This window comes from Psammomys obesus, unplaced genomic scaffold (assembly GCF_907164565.1).
Source record: "Psammomys obesus unplaced genomic scaffold, mPsaObe1.curated_primary_1811, whole genome shotgun sequence".
NCBI classification, from domain to species: Eukaryota; Metazoa; Chordata; class Mammalia; order Rodentia; family Muridae; genus Psammomys; species Psammomys obesus.
In genome coordinates, this window is record NW_026596166.1 from 15,807,587 (window position 1) to 15,826,926 (window position 19,340).

A 19,340-nucleotide genomic window follows, 5' to 3' on the forward strand; every position below is an offset into this window, starting at 1 on the left:
ACCCACATACACAGCTTAGAAAAGTTACTTTAGTTTTATAAGGACTTGATGCCTCTGACCTCTGACCTCCTAGGGTATTTGCACTTGTGTGGGGACACACAGACACACAATTTGAAATAATACAAATTTTTATAAAATGGAATTACTGTATGTTTCATCTATGCCATTTCTCGATTTGTATACAAAGGAAAAGAACCCAGTGTTCTGAATCAATATGAGAACTCCTATGTTTATTGTGGCCCTTTCACAGCAGCCATGAAATGGAAGTGATCAAAGCGTTTATCAGCTGATGAATGCACAATGAAAATATAATTACACAATACTAAAATAGTCATCCACAGAGGATGAAATCTTGTAATTTAAAACAATGTGAATTGATTTTGTTGTATGTCAACTGAAGTAAAACAGATACATAAACATGTATAAGATCTCCTATGTGGAATCTGAAAAAGCTGACCTCATAGAAATTGAGAATATAATGGAGCCTAGGTAAAAGCAAGGGTATGATTATGGGTATGACATCAATCGAAGAACAGTAAGTTATAGTTAGCTGATAGAAATGCATTCTGTGCTCTTTTGTACACTTTGGTGACTATAGGTAATGTACTACATCTTTCAGAAAAGCCAACAGAACCCTAGGACTTGGGCGGGCCCTGACAGGATGGCTACAAGTTTCAGGCCAGTCTGGGCTACATAATGAGATTCTGTCTTCAAAGGAGCAAACAAAGTCATAAAAAGTTTAATGTGTCACTGAGGTGAAAAGGATTAAGCTAAGAGTAATTCCTTTTTCCACTGCTTTTTTTTCCCCCACATTATGTATCTTAGGGTAACCAAATGATTGCTTTGTGGTGCTTTGAAACACTTTCTTTGTAGAGAGTAAATACTGAAGGAACAACAGGATTGGTAGAATGTCCACAACCCCAGCAGCAACCACCCAGAGCTACTGAAACCACGCAGATTTGATAGAACCTGAAAAGCTTCCAAGTTAAGTTTGCCATCACTAAAAGGGGGATAGACAGCTATATGTACTTCATGAGCTGATTGATACCTTGTCTTTCTAAATAGACTTCCTAAAATGAATGAATTAGAAAACAAACAAAAACTAAATAAAACTAGCACACTACAGCCCTTGGAACCAAGATCTTAAATTTCAATCAACAGAAAATTTGACCAAGACATGTTAAATTAATGCAAAATAGTGCTCAGCTTTATCCAAGGACTGGTACAATCTAGGGCACAATCGCTTGTTTATTTAACAAAGATAATGAATGACAAAGAAGGAAAGGAGAAATATTTAGTAAAGAAACAAATTTAAGAGATGTAACAAATGAAACTATTGACTCTGTTTAGGTCCTAAACTAAAGCAATCTTTTTCCAGAAAATTGATGAATTGATATCAAATGAGCACAAAGTATTACAAAAAGTACAAAAAGTACTAATTTTTAAAATTGTGATTATATTTTCTGACAGATACTCTTGCTCTCTAGTTCAGTTTTTGTTGTTGTTTTTTTGTTGTTGTTTTGCAAAAGTTTAGTGAATAAAAGTAGGATTGGCTGTGCTGAAGAGAGCAAGGAAGGATTTTAGGAGCCAGAGGGGTCAAGGATACCAGATGAACATGGTCCACAGAATCAGCTAACCAGGGCTCATAGGGGCTCACAGAGACTGAACCAACAATAAGGGATGACTATGGGTCTGAACTAGAGCCTCTCTATATATGTTATAGTTGTGTAGCTAGCTTGGTGTTGTTGTAGGAATCCTAACAGTAGGTGCAGGAACTATCTCTGACTCTTTTGCTTGTTTTTGGGACCCTCCTACTGGGTTGCCTCGTCTATTCTTGATAATAGGGTATGTGCCTAGTCTCATTTTAACATATTATGACATGTTTGATTGATATCCCTGGGAGGCTTTCTCTTTTCTGAAGAGAGATGGAGGAGTGGTGGACCTGGGGGAGAAGGGTGGTAGAAGGGAAGGACTGGGAGAAGAGGAGAAAAGAGTGGGGGGACCTGCAGTCAGGATGTAATATGTGAGAATAAAAAAAAGTAGAATTAGCTGTATTTGAATGGGTGCTATAAAGAAACTGCCAAAATAGCTGTTCAACTGGAGGAAAGTATTTATTGTTGATAAGAGAGATAAAATATTCAGAGGCATCTGAAAAAGTTCAGAGCATAGAAAAACAAAAACAAACAACAAAATACAGTGGACATGGCTAGGGTAGGGAAGCAGAGAAAAGAGAATAGCAGGAATAGCAAGAGAGAAAATCCCAAGCATAGCAAGAGAGGGAAGAGACAATAGTGGATTATGAGGAGGGTGAGCAGCTGAGGGGAGGGGGCGCTGATTTTTATTGAGCTGCCAGAAATCCTTCTATAGTCCAGCTTGAATTAATCCAAGGCTGTCACTTCTAGACATAGGCACTGCCTTTTGAAGTTTGGATATTGAGTTTTCTTAGGACCTGACATTAGCAAAATGTGGTTAATAATAGTTGAAGGGGCATGATAGGAACAGGGAAGCTCCATCTCTATTAAAAACTAATAAAAAGCCTGGATATCAAAGCTCACTTGAACTGATGTATAGTTTCCTCACAGCATATGGTTTCATTCCTGGCCTTACATACTACTATGGCCTCAAAAGAGTTTCTTGGCATCCCATTATTTCAGATCCCTGTAACCCATTCATCTGTCACCATCAGCTGCCCCCAGATGAGAGATCTACCAGTTTTACAAAAGATCCCAAGAGGTTCAGTGAGGTTCTGCTACAGCAGCACATCTCTTTGTTCTTCTGGGTGAGCAAGTGGATCAGTGGATCTGAACCATCTCTTTTCATTTTCACAAAGGGCTACAGGATATGGTTTACATTGCTCTTTTACATCTTCCTTCCTGATTTGTGCACAATGGGGCACAAATAGATATATTTGCTGACATGTTACAATGGTTTCTGAGTTATGTGAGTTCTCTGTATGTCTTTTAATCTAAGAAGCAGAATTTATGAAACAATCGCTTAACCAAAAAAAAACACGCAATGTTAATATTTTAGTATGTACTTTCTTTCAAATACAGATTATATATTTTATTTCATGTACAATATGATTTAAATAATTTGGGCTATGCTAGTGAGCTCCAACTTCCAACTCTGTGTTGCTCTCACCAAGAATGCAGTTGAGGGTCTGGAGAGATGGCTTAGTGGTTGAGTGCTTGCTGCAATAATTTTTAATGAACAGAGTTGAGACAGTCATTTGACATTTTGATTTAGGGCGATCTGGGGTCACTGATATGCCAAGGTTGTGATCTGCCACTGAACTGTATGTCCAGCTTCAGAGACATTCTAACTTTCACTATCCTCTTAGTGTTCTCTCAGCCAGGATAACTGACAACAGTGCCAGCTTCCAGTCAATTACTTCAAGGCCCTATCCCTGTTCTTCTGGGTTCTCTTCAGTTCTACATAGCCGGCCATGTAGTCTTTTAGAAAGACTATATATAAAATAATAATCTATAAAATAATCATCACTGAACACAGAAATTATTTTTCCTCTTCATGTGTTTTAGCTTCAACGCTTTACACATTATTGAAAATCAGGCAAAATTCCAAGTTAAGCAAAAGCCACAGCCAAGTGTCTAAGCAGCATTCTGTACACATATAAGCTAACATGTGCACACACACACATGTGCAAACACAAATACACTTGTACTGCACAAAAGCTAACATACGTACAGAAACGTTCATACCACACACACAACCTTGTTCTTTCATGCCTGCACACAAGCTAACACACACGTGAACACACACATGTACACACACCACATAGCAATACACATGCATAAAAACCACTCAGAAAACTAAAGCTAAGATCAGCACAAGTTGGAAGGCAACACCGCTCACAGCAATCCACCAAGTGTAGCCAAGCCTTTACAGTTACTTCTTCTTCAAGTGGTAGTTTGTGGATTTTTATTAAATACTTCTCTCTCTCTCTCTCTCTCTCTCTCTCTCTCTCTCTCTCTCTCTCCTGGCTGATTTCTCAAACGGTGTTTTAAGAAGAAAATGCTCCTTCACCACCATCACATTCTATACATACTCTAGTTTATTACAGTCGACTTTATCCACTGTTTGCCAGAAAGGGGTAATTTCTTCTCTAGAAGCCAATGCATATGGTAGCAACCTATCCTTCAACTCCAACCAATCAGGGCTCAGAAGCCATAATTAAATCCCACCACACATTAGTGAAATGCTACTACTAATTTTCTTTAGTAATATGGATACTACCTAAATAATTTTGTAAATTTGAAAAAAATTTGAAGACAAAATCTGGGAGACTGCTTATACACAAGAGGTAGAAATGTTTATTAGCATGTTCAAGGTAGGCAAAACTTTTAACATCTTAACCCTCACAACAACCCTGTGAGGTAGGTAAGTCATCTTGCAATAAACTAATATCCCAAATAAAGTGCAATTTCCTGAAGAGTCTGCACTGAGAGTAACTCAGTCATTAATAATGTAACCATACCATTTTTGTATGCGTATGTTAGATCTGTGTTTTGTGTAGCTTGATTCATGCAATACATTGTTACTAGAAAAGCTGTAAATCAAATCCCATTTACCATATTTGGAAAACTTTTTAAATAAACCCTTATTGATTTAGAAAAAAACTAAATTCTTATCTTGTAGTAAAAATAATTTCATAATACTGAAAGTGAGACAGTGTCAGCAAGACGTCACCCTCATTTACCCATCCTTACAGCAAGTTGTCTGAACATGGCACCACAGCAATGGAAGGTCCATAATGAAACCCTTAGCAGTTTGGTATTCGGCAGTGAACTCTGTTGTCATGAAAAGTCTTCAGATAGACTGCACCTGATCTCAACTCCAAACATAAACAATGTTATTTTACTGTAATGTAAACACTAAAATTAAAGATAGTTTATCAGGTATTCTTGCTTTAAAATAGTTTCTCTTTAAATTGCAAATTGATGGGTGACTGCAGGTCACTTATAACAAAACCTGAAATTTTGTCAACTGCTTAGGCTTGGCATCTGCGGCATTACAAATTCAAGCTTCTTAACGTCAATGAGCAGTTTCAAGAGAGCCAGATGTTAACTTTTTCAAAAATACCTTTTTCTCTGTGCCAATAAGAAACTCAACTACAAGAAATATTATTAGGTACCCCGTTTCCCTCTTAAATATATAATGCATTTCTATTGTTAGTCCAACACTAGTAAATATCCAGTTACCTAATATTTTTGATAGTTGCCTTGTCTGCAAAATAACTTAGTGGATAATTTTCATTAATTTAGTAAGATATCTAGGATTGTTATGTAATTTATTTGGAATGCTTACATTAACTAACATCAGCTTACTTAATGCTTGACACACACTGGTGGGTTTACAATTTAGGAAATAGTTACTATAACCTTCTACTACAAATAAATGGTTTAATCTAAAAAAATTCATATTTTTTAATTGGCAAAAGGAGCTTAGCAAAGGGTCAAACAAACTACAGCATTGGAAAAATCAGCCATCCATAAGCCATCCATTCAAGTCCTACTAGATCCGATGCAGTGCACCTCGGAGGTAAGGAAAGAAATAGCCAGATAGCCAAAATGCTGACCTTTATCCTAGGCTTTACGCAAATACCTAACACAGAAAATTTAGAGTTGAAACAAGTAAGTATTTTCTTGGATTTAAGGATAGAACTGTAAAAACTGTTGAGGTATATATAAATAAAAAAATACAAAGGCCACAAGATACATTTTATTTGAACATAACATATGCTTGTATAAAAATAACCCAGAAAATACTTTTAAAAATACATTTTTTGCATAGATCGTCCATATAAAAGATTTACCTGGGGCAAACAATGAAAAATACATCTCTGAAACTAGTATAGTTGAACTGTTGCCTTGGATACCAAGTATATACAGAACAAAAGCCCTTCATCTAGGGGAGCATGGGCAAGCTGGAGAACAGTTTAATTCAGCATCAGTCTATATTTATTTCTCTGTTGCTCGAATATAAACCAATGATGACAAGAGGAGAAACTCTGGGGGTTTATTTAACAAAATTAAATTCACATTTCTGAGGCCATCATAGTGCATCCAATGTCCATCAATCTGGAAAGCTGCAGAGTAATGATGTTCCTCTTTGTTAAATAAAGTGGCACCTTCCAGCAGATACCTGCAAATTATACAGCAATGTATAACAAAAAGATCAGGTTTCATTTTTATGATAAGTGGTCCTGAAGTTACTTTTTTAAATGGATTTACCTTTATAGATATATACTATCATTTCTGATTTATCAATAAGACAACTGATGTGTACAGTGGGCATACGTCCAAGGCTACATAGATCTTGTAAGAGGCAGGACTAGGGTTTGAAAACAGCCCTGTTCTATAGTCAAGCCCTTAATTGCTTACACATGCTGCTAGCATCTGGCTTCCTCAGCGTGGACTCTGCTCCAGAAAGCTGAAAGGCCTTGATTTTTTAACACATTGTCTATCATCACCCTTTTTCTTGTTGTTGTTGTTAGACAGGGTCTCACTGTGTGTAGCTCTGACTGGCCCAGAACTCCCTGTCTGCCTCTGAATGCAGAGGGAGGGAAAGGCGTGCACCACCTTGCTCAGCTAATGATATCTTCTTAACGGCTAGTCAAAATTACGGTGGACTATTTTTTTTCTAGTTTTGTAAAACAACAAACAAAAAGTACCTACTTGTGATCAGATAAATCCAAGTAATAGGGGACATATGCCAGATCTTCAGGTTTCCAATGCTGCATATTTAGCACAACAAAAGGGGGTGCCCCGTGGCAGAAAACTCGTTGGGAAAATTCTCTTAAGCCACCACACCTAAAATGAACATTGGCCATGAACATTATTATACATGGGACAAACTGCTTTACAATATTTCTGAACTGTAATTTTCTAGCAAGCACAGTTATTCTATTATAATGAGTAATGAGATGACTGTTTTATTGCCTTATTTTCCTAGTTCTGAAGATTTTTAGGGTTCTCTATACTAGAAGTGATGCTTTAAAAACTCCCAGAAAAGTTGACTGTTTATATTAAGAGTTATAAAAGCATGAATCTGTTAAACCATTGTAATAGCTTCTACTTATACATACAGTTTTCTCTTTGAGGGAGTTCCAATAATGACTGAGGAAGAATGCATCCTTTTTAGGTTTAGGATCTTCTATTAACATGAAGCAAATTCTCTCTTTTTTTTTTTTAGTATTAATAATATTAAGCATATAGATCAAAATACAGTTTTACAGTAAAATCTCGATTAACCGGAATGCTCAGGGCACAGTCTTCTGGTTGGCCAACATTACTGACCATACTAAGTTAACCAGAAAATCATTGACTTTAGTACTTGTTGCTAAAATATGTAGGCTCTTTTTCTTGGTCTTAAGAATCATTAACATATGTATCTTCCATCTTTCCTTTTTTATGATCAAGATCTTCAATGATCTTTTATGGTTTTATAAGATCATCCTTCTAAATATTAACTCCTAATGCACAAAATAATGTGGACATAGACATTTCTAAAGATTGGGGTAAATATTTATGACTCTTTTTTAAATGTGGTAAGTTTTTTTGGTTGTCATTTACCTTTCTCTTAAATGAGGATTGCAGAAAAAAGTCCATTTAATTGAGGGTCCTGATTAGCCAGGTTCCGGTTAACCAAGGTTTTATTGTACCTACTCAGCAATGAGGAAAAAGAGAAAAGGTTTTTGCTTTGTATTCACCAACTGGCAATAGTACCATTTTATATTTATATCTGATAACAAAATACAACATATGATGACATACTAAACAGGACCAGGAACACTGAAAAACTATTCAGGCTACCTAAATATTTAGGTATTGCTGTTTCAGAAGTATATTAACTTTAAGGAGCTTATTAACCTAGATTTCTTTACAACACAAAAGAAAATACTTTGATTTTAAATGTCTACTATGTACTCACCCATGCTCTTCACAAAGTTCAATCTTAGAACAGAATAACTCATCCACAGCCAGTCGTATCAAATTTCCATGTGGAATTTCTTGGGGAGGACTACAATAATAGTAAAAATGCAGGTAAGAATGGCTTTAACAGTTCAATACATTATTAGAATGATAAATTATAAGAGCCAACGCATTATGAGCAAAACGAATGGTATGAAGACTACAACCCCTGATATCTTTGGGTTTTGGGCTGTTTCATTTAAGACAGAATCTCACCCTTAGCCCAGGCTGGTCTGAAACTAACTCTGTAGCTCAGGATAGCCTCAAACCCACAGTGATACTTGTGCCTCAACTCCCTCCATGTTGGATTTACAGTCATACAAGGGCATACCTGAGCCTTATGTTTTAGGCTGATCCTATAGAGGCAGATGAAATCTAAAAATAATGCATAGATAAAGTTTCTTGTAAACTGATCCTGATGTATACAGTTGTTGCTACCATAACCTAAAAAAAGTTCCAGCCAGTTGTGGTGGTGCATGCCTTTAATCCCAGAACTCAGGAGGCAGAGACAGGGGGATGGATCTCTGTGAATTTTAGTCTAGTCTGGTCTACAAAGTGAGTTCAGGACAGCCAGGGACACGGGGAAACCCTGTCTTGAAGAAAAAAAAAGTTTCTCAACAGTTGAGGTGAGTTCTGATGAGTAGAAAGTTGGATGCAGAATCCAGACCGCAGCTGATTAGTAAATGCACTAGCAGCTGTGACCTGTTTTAGTTGCATCATCTGTTAGAAATGCTGCTCTAGAAACTTCAGAGTTTAAGAATATAAAAAATAAGCTTTAAAAGGGTTCTAGAGTATGATGAAAAGCCCTGTAAGTTAAAGAAATACAAAACAGTATTAACACAGAATTAGTTATAAAAATTTATACATTGACAAGATACTAATTTTAAAAAATACTTTAGTCCATTATGACAGAAAAAAAAATTCTGATGGATTTCAAGTCAACACCATCTAATCAGCAATCCAGAAAGGTAAGTGACATGTGTATGTACAATGTACATTTCCAATCTATTATTAGGCTGTCTTTTTCCTGACTAGAGCCAAATTGACTCTGACACTGTCTGGATTTGCTGGTCTTTCTCTGGCATCCGTCCTTTATCCCTCAGGTCCTCTGAGATTTAATGCTTGCCATCACTCCACCAGGTCTACTAGCTTGGCTTTCCCTACCATTACTTCCTATCTGGGAGGTCTGTGCTCTCTCTGAAAGCCAAAACCAGTCAGCTGTCCCCAGCACCTTCTCCACTTAGTGTCAAACATTCTTAGTCACATCCTCTCCAGATATGAGAAGCCAAGTTTGGAGTTTCTGTCTATAAATACATGCTGGTCTTGCCACGAGAAAGTATTTTTAGCTTTCTTGTTCACATAGAAGTATTCTTCCTGACAGAGGATCATTTGAAAGATAAAACACTCAAAATATTAAAGTGCTCTCTAAAAGGATAAGTCTTTGGCATAAAGCATCTAGTAAGCTTGGGCCAAGAATTATTCACTTTACATATTGGATAATTTATTTCTTTGCTACTAAAAAGTTATCAGGTGGTATTGTACATAGATACATATAATTAAGCAAAGCTCGTTTAAAAAAATAAATGTGACAAAACAAAATTGAAAACAACTTACTTTATACTAATTGTGCGCTGCTGATCTTCCTGCACTCGGGTCGGGCAGCGCCAGTTAGAACAGTAACTCTCTTGAATGGTAGACATGAGATTTTCAAGATTTTTTGTAAAATTATCATGCTCATTCCCAAACAAATCAATTACTAAGGAAGCTTTATGAACTTCAGATTTGTATTGCTGTTTCTCCATCTTGTCCCAAATCCAAAGCAGCTTCACAGTTGTAAAACTGTAGGTGTCCATTAAATAAAGAAAACAGTCTACAAACTCCCTGCCAAAATGGAGAGAGAGTTCCCTAGGGAAACTTTCATTTTCATTAAGAATGACATACAGTAACATCAAGAATCCATCTATGGTGCAGGTATTTTTCAGTCTGATCTCAACATAGAGGGGTGTACAGGATACTGCTTTGCGGCCAGCTTTGATAGTAAAAACTCCTCCCCAAGGAAGGACAGGCCTCCAGAATGATCGATCTTGGTTATAGTTATTTTTAATTGATGCTTTGATCTCTTCAAACAGTGTCTTCATCCTGAATTTTAAAAGTGCAAAAGAAAATGTGGAAAGAAATGAGATACATTTGAATGAAAATGAATCTACTTGCAGAATTGAGTTAGATTGTTATTGTTACTTTCCCTGTGTGAAAGAAACAACAACAATGACAAGCTAATACATTTGTGTGTGGCGGGGGGAGCAATACTTAAAGATCACTGAAGAAGCCAAAACTGGGACAGCAAGATGGTACCACTCAAGCCAGGAGACCTGAGTTTGATCCCAGGCACCCACAGAGCAGTGGGAGAAGAGGACTGACTCTACAAAGTTGCTTTATGATCTCTACAAGCATGCTGTGCTATGTGGAACCATGGACACACACACACGCACACACACATGCACACACACACACACAGAGATAACATCTTTAAAAAGTGAGCTTTGATACCTAGGCATTTTATTAGTTTTTAATTGATGTGGGGGCTGGAAAGATGGCTCAGTGGTTAAGACCACTTGCTGTTCTTGCAAGGTGACTTAGGTTCGGTTCTCAGCACCCATGTGGAGGCTTACAACTACCCATAACTCCAGTTCCAGGGACCCCAGTTCCCTCTTCTTGCCTCTGTGAGCAAAAAGCATGTACAATGTGCATAATCATATATACAAACAAAACCCTTGAATATATAAAATTAGAGGAATCTTTTTAAAAAGCCAAATTCCTCCTTTTAAGGTATACTCTGACCTTCTGATGGACCTTTGTAGAATTACATTAGTTTTTATATGTGACATAGGAAAATCTTGTACTAATCCTAAATGAAAATAAAGTTATTAAAAGGTATGGTCATGAAAATGTCATAGGGAAATGCTTACCACTTTGTAAAATTAACACACGGTAATAAAAACTAAAAATACATATTAAACTTTTTATTCCTAATATAAACCTTTTTCTACCTCCCCAATTAAAAGCTATGTTTCAGTTCCTTGTTAATATAGGCAGTTCCATGTAAGAAACTGAAATGACACCCTCAGATATTTTCAATACAAAAGAGCCATCTCATGGTTTTCATATTAATTATACTGCAAAGTTTACCTATGCTATAAAACAAGCACACAGTGATTTGTTGCTCTAGATGAAGGCTAACAGCATTTAACTTAAAAAGACAACAACAGAGAAGTGAACACAGCACTTCAAAAAACAGAACACTATTTCTATTCACTTTGGGATATCTATTTGCAACCTAGAATTGTGCTGGTCTGCATTTTACCGAGAGGCCATGTCATGAAACTCTTAGAACTTAATATCCTGATTCTGCCCTCTGCCATATTCTGGGAATACATTGGACTGTCCTTCCCCTTTAAACTGCCACCTTTCATTCCCCTAAATTTGAGGACAGCCAAACACTGTTTTTAATAAAGTGTTTTTATTAAATTAAAATTTATTTAAAATAAGATTTATTTTCATAAACTGACACTATTTTAATAAAGGTGTTTGTATCCTATGTACATTACATAAGCAATTTTTTTAGAAAGGTTCCCTGTTGAAAATTGTTTTGTAAAAAAGTTGTTGCTTTATTTGGGAAAAAAAATAACTATAAATGCCAGTATTGCTTTCTTTCTTTCTTTCTTTCTTTCTTTCTTTCTTTCTTTCTTTCTTTCTTTCTTTCTTTCTTTCTTTTTCTTTCTTTCTTCTTTCTTTCTCTCTCTCTCTCTCTCTCTCTCTCTCTCTCTCTCTCTCTTTCTAGTTCATTTGTTTTGAGACAGGGTTTCTCTGTGCAGCCTTGGCTGTCCTGGACTTGCTTTGTAGACGAGGCTGGCCTCCTCGATCCTCCTGTCTCTGCCTCCCAAACGCGGGGATTACAAGTGCATCACCATGCCGGGCAACAGTACTGCTTTCTAATATGTTACTTTCACAGAAGTTTATGAAAAGAGGATATAGGACATATCTAGGCAGAGGCAGGCACTCTCTGAGTTCCAGGCCAGCCCAGTCTACAAAACGAGTTCAAGACAGCCAAAGCTATACAGAGAAACCCTGCAGGAAGGGGTGAAGGAGATGTATCTGAGCAATAAAAACAAAGAACAAAATGGCCAAAGTCAGTCTCCCATTTTGACCAAGTTTTCTTTTCAAAATCACATCCTAAATACAACAGAAACCTATTTATAAACTGGAGTTTTATGTCCAAAATTAAGTTCAAAACTATTCTGTGGTACTAGCAAATTCTGTTGTAGGTTATACACATGTACACTGTTTTCCACTTGAGACAAGGTATTGCATTCTAAATTATTTAGTACTATATTTAGTTTGAAATATGAGTGTTTATAGTCTGTCAACACTGGCTCTCATCAATCATTTTGATTAACAAAATATGGCAAATCTGAAAACCACAGAAACACATCTCTTAATATAAATTGACCAGTTTCACTTACAGTTTTTTAAAATCCTAAGGTATTCAAGTAATTTTAAAACGAGAAAACCTTTTCATGATCTCACTTTTTATCTCTTTAATTAGGTTTAGGAGCTTGAGTTCGTATTCCTGAATATTATGTTACATTGGAAAGAAAGACTAAATCCTTGGTGTTTCTGTTCAAATTATCTCTTGGATGTGATTAAATGAAGAGTAATCACAGCTCTGAAACGCAATGGCTATAGTATGCAACGCTCAGAACCCATGAATACATAGGACACTAATCTAACTTTAGACTGGAAGACGTCGAGGACACTTAAAATTCCAGCAATAAGTTGGCCAGTTGTTCAAATGCAAACTGCAGTAAAACTGAGAAAACACAAGAACAGAAGTAGAGAAAACAGGAACGAGAGATGGGAGTTTCTGGCACTGACAGGTGACTGTCAGTGTGCTGGGCGGGCTCTTACCTGCCTCCATCCCAGCGCCTTCAGTTGGGCTGAGCCTGGGAAACTCCCCAACCGCAGTTTCTCCACCAACATGACCCCTTTCCCGAGCCGTGAGACCCCGGGGTCACAGTGCATCGCCCTGAGGACTCGACCACCTGTCGCGGCCACGGAACACCGCACTCCCGACGGTCTCGGGATCTGCAGTCCTCCCGGGGGTCCGCACCCGCGCGGCCACGCCCACCCTCCCGCCGCGGAGACCGGGCCTCGGGGCCGCGGGCTGCTGCTCCGTGCCTACCTCCCGCGGGACCGAAGAACGCCGGTGCCACCGCACCCGTCGCCGCCGCCGCTCGCTCATGGAGAGCCCGGGCCGCCGCCGCCGCGGCCGCCGCATCTACCAGCCCCTCCGGCTGCCTCGGCCGCCCCCGGCGAGCGTGCGGGGCCCCGGCACGGCCTCCATCGCGCCCGCCGCGGCGGGAGCCACCGCAGCCGCAGCGCCCAGCCCCACCCGAGCGGCCCACGCAGCCGGGACCGCGGGGCGCGGCGCGTCGCTTGTTACGGAGCAGGATTCCGCGGGCCGCCCCCTCCCCCCCGGCCCGGCCAGGCCAGCCGCCGGCCGCGCTCCTGCGCAGGCGCGGAGGCCCCGCCCTGCGTGCGCGTGTCGGCTCTGTGTACAGTCTTCAGGCCTGCCCAATCGGAGCCGGGATCAGGTGTAGGAGGGCGGGTCCTCGCCCAGAGGGGCGGGGTCCCAGCTTGACAGGGTGGGTGGGGCAGCCGGAAAGGGGCTGGGTTTTCCCTGAGCCGCTACTGTCTAGGCTGGAGGGGCTTGGCCTTTTGACGTTAGTACCGATTTGGGACCGGTCTTGATTGTAGTTTGAGTTTAGGTCTATGGAATCCTTAACTCAAAAGAGAAAGCTCCTTTTTTTCCCCCAGTAGATTAGAACTATGTGAGATATTAATTTAAATGTATATATGTTTGAAATATATGTATATGAAAAAAGTTGAACCTTAAATATTGTTTAAGATTAGCCACAATGCAGTATTCTACAATGGAAGGGAATACCATTTTAAAAGTCGACAGCTTAAGCCCCACTGTAGTGCTCAAAAATTAGAGATTAAGTTTCCACGCAGTAGTGACAGAAAGGATGCTCAAGTTGAAGATGTTTAATTCTAGAGTTTGTGGCTTTACCCCACGACTCATTTTCTTTAGGATCTTTTTAATCTTTGAAGAGTTAAGGCTCTGTGTAGCCCTGTACCCGTTCTCAACCAGAACGGGAGAGGATGTTGCGATTATTCCATCCAATCTCAGAAAAAAAAACCTCTCGGATATGGAGAGAGAAATGCCAGTCCATCACAGGCTGGGCCTGAGGAGGTTGGATGCCTTGAATGATATAAATCTAATGCAAGGCTGTGCATGGACCTTTCATAGATGGAGGCATGCAGGCTAGGCAAAATAGTTCTCTAAGCAAAGTGAGAAAAAAGACGATAGCTCTGTCCAAAGAATTATAACTAGCAATTCCTATAAAGCAGTTTTTTTTTTAAATTTTCTGGCTTTTGTAGTTTCTCACTGTATTTTACAGAGAAGAATTACTGATACCGTGAGAGTTTAGACAAATTGTGTTCAAAAAGGTTCACGTGATGTTAAACTTACCTTGATAAAAGAACACCCCTATAAAATAGTTGTAAATATTAATTATATATTTGATTCACAATCTCTTCAAGACGTTGAGTTCAATTTACAGTAAGTGGTTCATTCTTTTCTTAAAAGCTAACAGATGGTGGCGGGTGGAAAACAGCAAAATGTATCATTAAAGTATGTGAAGACCAGCTAAGGGGAAGCAAGTATGGGTTCCTTGCATACTTACATCATTCCCAAATGTCTTTGAGGCTACTTAACAGATTTCTGCTCTCCTTATCCAGGTATAGCTGACATATGGAACATATTTAAAGTGCACCATTTGGCAAGTTTTGACACATGTATACCTGTGTGAAGACACACATGAACATGTACATCACCCTTGTGTGATTTATTTATGTGCCCCTTTATAGTTTCTCCCTTCCTGCCTCCGTAGAAATAGAACCATTGTTCTCTTTCTGTTAGTCTATGTTCACCTCCATCTCCTTAAGTGTCACCTAAGTGCAGTCAAAGTGGGTACTCCATTTTGTTTGCTTTCTTTCATAGAGTGTTTGTTTGGATACCCACACATGTCATGTACAGTAGTGCCTTGTTTATTGCTAAATGTATTTCATTGTGTGGATGGCTGCAGTTTCTTTCCTAGTCAGCAGATAATGGACAATTAGAGTGTCTCTAGTTTTCAAGAAAGCTACAATGAATATTTTTTTTTGCAAGAAAATATGTACATACACACAGTTCCTTTGCTCTTGCGTGAGTATCTAAAGTGCAAGGACAGATGCATGTTTCATTGTTGTGTATATAAACATGTTTTTGTTTTGGTCCCAGGTGTGGGATGTGGGACTGATTCAGATGGTCCACAGCAGCAGACTATTTGCCTCATACAGGCTCTGAGAGGAGCTCTTTGCCAGCTGCAGATAGTTTAAATCTGAGGACTCTGGAGATAGAATAAATGCCACAGCCCAGAGAGTGTGGGGGCTCCGAGAAAGAGCAAGGATGCTCCTTCTTCTCCCTTGCTGCTCCTGGTTGCTGTTGTGAGACAAGAAGTTGGAGATCTCCTGAAACAAGGATTGGACTGACTCCAAGGAACCTGTGGACCCTAACCAACATGAAGCAGCTGAGAGAACTGTATCCCCTCTCCCACTAATCCTTTCTCCTACCTGGTGTTGGGGTGTTGAAAGGGATTAGGGTGGAGTAGGGAGAAAAAGATAAAAGAAATGTAAATAAAAGTTTTTTAAAAAAAACTAACAGCTACATTTTATTTCTCAAAAATTGCTTTTTTTTTTTTCTACATTATTTTTTTTTTTTTTTTTTTTTTTTTTTTTTACCGTCACAAAGGTTCTGCTTGCTGTTCATGCTAACCAATATTTGGAACTTTTTTATTTTTTCCAAGGTGTGGTTGTGACAATTATATGAATTGTTACATGTCAAAAAGGAGGTAGGTTAGAATCTAGAGGATAGTAGTGACAGAGGAGCTAGCTCTCAGGAGTAGCAAAATGAAGGAAAAGAACGGGTGGTTAAAATTCCAAGCAACTCACACATGTTGCAGTAAGGATGGACTTCAAGGATAAAGGGAGATTAAAGGTTAAGACAATAAAACCTGCAGCACTGAAGTAGATGAATTCAAGGTCTTGTAGTTGGGTATGAGAAAAACAAGCTAGACAGTCAAGAGGAAAGAAACAGGGCTCTAAGATAGTGTCAGAAGGCTGCCTACCTGTCTGCCCCTTCTCTACCTCCTAAAGCCAAGGAAGATAAAGTATCTATAACGTACTAATGATTGTCCTTTCGTATACTTTTGCCTCCGATGTAGGCAGTCACAGCTGGCTAAATTGTAAATAAGGATAACTTCTAACAAAAAGCCTCCACCTATGAGATCACCCCAAAGCACTTCACATAAACTGCAGCGGCATCTTGGTGGTTGTGATGGGGTTAATGCTGTGCGGTGGGAAAGGAACAAGCTGGTCAGGTAAATGTGAAAACAAGGGGGACATGGTATAATTAACCGCAAGACACTTACAAAGTTCACAGTGGCAATGTCAGCCACAGATTTCAGCCAGCACAGTCAAGAACAGCAGCTAATAAAGCACACAACAGCAGTGGACTGAGGCCTCAACTTCCCCTAAGTGGGTAGGCAGCATATAAACAGCACACTATCTTTCTGGTTAGGCTGGGAGAGCATAGAGAGCATGTGAGTTCTCCATGGCCTTATCCCATGCTAGCCCAGAGAACTAACTAGTCTCATACCAGCTCCCTTAGTAGCTTTATGTAGTTTCTGCCTTAACAATTATAAGAACCATAGAAAAGGGAGTTTGAGTGGCTTTTTCTGTGCTGAAAGCCATCCTACTTTTTGGGGAGCCTCTATCAATTTTTTTCTTTTTTTTTTAATCCCCCATAAGCCCCTCTCTCCTCCCCTGCCAATCCCACTCTCCCTCCCCTTTCTGCATGTATGCCACTCCCCAAGTCCACTGATAGGGGAGGTTCTCCTCTTCTTTCTGATCTTAGTCTATCAGTTCTCATCAAAAGTGGCTGCATTGTCCTCTACCCTGGCCTGGTAAGGCTGCTCCCCCCTCAGGGGGAAGTGATCAACGAGCAGGCCAATCAGATTATGTCAGAGGCAGTCCCTCTTCCCATTACTATGGAACCCACTTGGACACTGAACTGCCATGGGCTACACCTGTGCAGGGGTTCCAGGTCATCTCCACGAATAGTCCTTGGTTGGAGTATGATTTTCTGGGAAGTTCCCTGTGTTCAAATTATCTTGTTCTGTTGCTCTCCTTGTGGAGTGCCTGTCCCCTCCAGCTCTTACTATTTCCCACTTCTTACATAAAATTCCATTCACTCTGCCCATCAGTTGGCCATCAGGCTCAGCATCTGCTTTGACAGTCTATACTGCAGAAGCTTTCAGAGGCCCTCTTTGCAGGTTTCAAGGTGGTTTCCTGTTTTCTTCTGGCTTTCAGAGGCCCTCTGTAGCAGGTTTCGAGGTTGTTTCCTATTTTCTTTTTCTTCTGATGTCCATCCTCTTTGCCTTTCAGGATGGGGATTGAACATTTTAGTTAGGGTCCTCTCTTTTGCTTAGTTTGTTTAGATGTACAGATTTTAGTGGGTTAATTTATATTGTATGCTTATATGAGTGACTATATACCATGCATGTCTTTTTGCTTCTGGGACAACTCACTCAGGATGATCCTTTCCAGTTCCCACCATTTACCTGCAAATTTCATGATTTCCTTATTTTTCATTGCTGAGTAATACTCCATTGTATAAATGTACCACAATTTCTGCATCCATTCTTCAGTTGAGGGGCATCTGGGTTGTTTCCAGCTTCTGGCTATTACAAATAAAGCTGCTACAAACATGGTTGAGCAAATGTCCTTTTTGTGTACTTGCGCCTCTTTTGGGTATATGCCTAGGAGTGGTATGGCTAGATCTTGAGGAAGCGCTATTCCTAGTTGTCTGAGAAAGCGCCAGATTGATTTCCAGAGTGGTTGTACCAGTTTACATTCCCACCAGCAGTGGAGAAGGGTTCCCCTTTCTTCACAACCTCTCCAGCATGTGTTGTCCCTTGAGTTTTTCATCTTGGCCATTCTGATGGGTGTAAGGTGAAATCTCAGGGTTGTTTTGATTTGCATTTCCCTAATGGCTAATGATGTTGAGCATTTCTTTAAGTGCTTCTCTGCCATTCGATATTCCTCTACAGAGAATTCTCTGTTTAGCTCTGTTCCCCATTTTTTAAGTGGATTACTTGGTTTATTGCTTTTCAGCTTGTTTAGTTCTTTATATATATTGGATATGAGTCCTCTGTCAGATAAAGGGTTGGTGATGATTCTTTCCCAATCTGTAGGCAGTCGCTTTGTTTTGATGACGGTGTCCTTTGCTTTACAGAAGCTTTTCAATTTCATGAGGTCCCATTTATTGATTGTTGCTCTTAGAGCCTGTGCTGTTGGTGTTCTCTTCAGGAACTTTTCTCCTGTACCAATGAGTTCTAGGGTATTCCCCACTTTTTTTTCTAGCCAATTTAATGTGTCTGGTTTTATGTTGAGGTCTTTGATCCACTTGGACTTGAGTTTTGTGCAAGGTGATAAGTATGGATCTATTTTCATTTTTCTACATGTAGACATCCAGTTGGACCAGCACCATTTGTTGAAGATGCTATCTATTTTCCATTGTATGGTTTTGGCATCTTTGTCAAAAATCAGGTGTCCGTAAGTGTGTGGGTTTATTTCTGGGTCTTCTGTTCGATTCCATTGATCCACCATTCTGTTTCTATGCCAGTACCATGCAGTTTTTATAACTGTTGCTCTATAGTACAGCTTGAGATCAGGGATGGAGATACCTCCAAAAGATCTTTTATTGTAGAGGATTGTTTTAGCAATTCTCAGTTGCTTGTTATTCCATATGAAGTTGAGAATTTTTCTTTCCAGGTCTGTAAAGAATTGTGTTGGCAATTTGATGGGAATTGCATTAAATCTGTAGATTGCTTTTGGTAAGATGGCCATTTTTACTATGTTAATCATGCCAAGCCATGAGCATGGGAGATCTTTCCATCTTCTCATATCTTCCTCTAATTTTTTCTTCAGAGACTTGAAATTTTTTTTCATACAAGTCTTTGACTTGCTTGGTTAGGGTTACACCAAGGTACTTTATGTCATTTGTGGCTATTGTGAAGGGTGTTGTTTCTCTAATTTCTTTCTCAGCCCTTTTGTCTTTTGTATACAGGAGGGCTACTGATTTTTTTGAGTTAATTTTGTATCCGGCCACTTTGCTGAAGGTGTATA

The 19,340-nt window shown here is 39.3% G+C and overlaps 1 protein-coding gene across 1 annotated transcript; it reads right to left on the minus strand.

The window, feature by feature from the left end:
- Positions 1–4,308: 4,308 nt before the first annotated feature.
- On the minus strand, positions 4,309–13,482 carry CUNH14orf28 (chromosome unknown C14orf28 homolog). The gene is made up of 5 exons (XM_055595415.1): positions 13,231–13,482; positions 9,606–10,130; positions 7,951–8,040; positions 6,696–6,830; positions 4,309–6,162 (listed from the first exon to the last, which is right to left on the minus strand). The coding sequence occupies exons 2-5, from the start codon at positions 10,127–10,129 to the stop codon at positions 5,979–5,981; spliced, it is 933 nt and encodes a 310-aa protein (XP_055451390.1). The 5' UTR covers position 10,130; positions 13,231–13,482; the 3' UTR covers positions 4,309–5,978.
- Between the last annotated feature and the right edge of the window lie 5,858 nt (positions 13,483–19,340).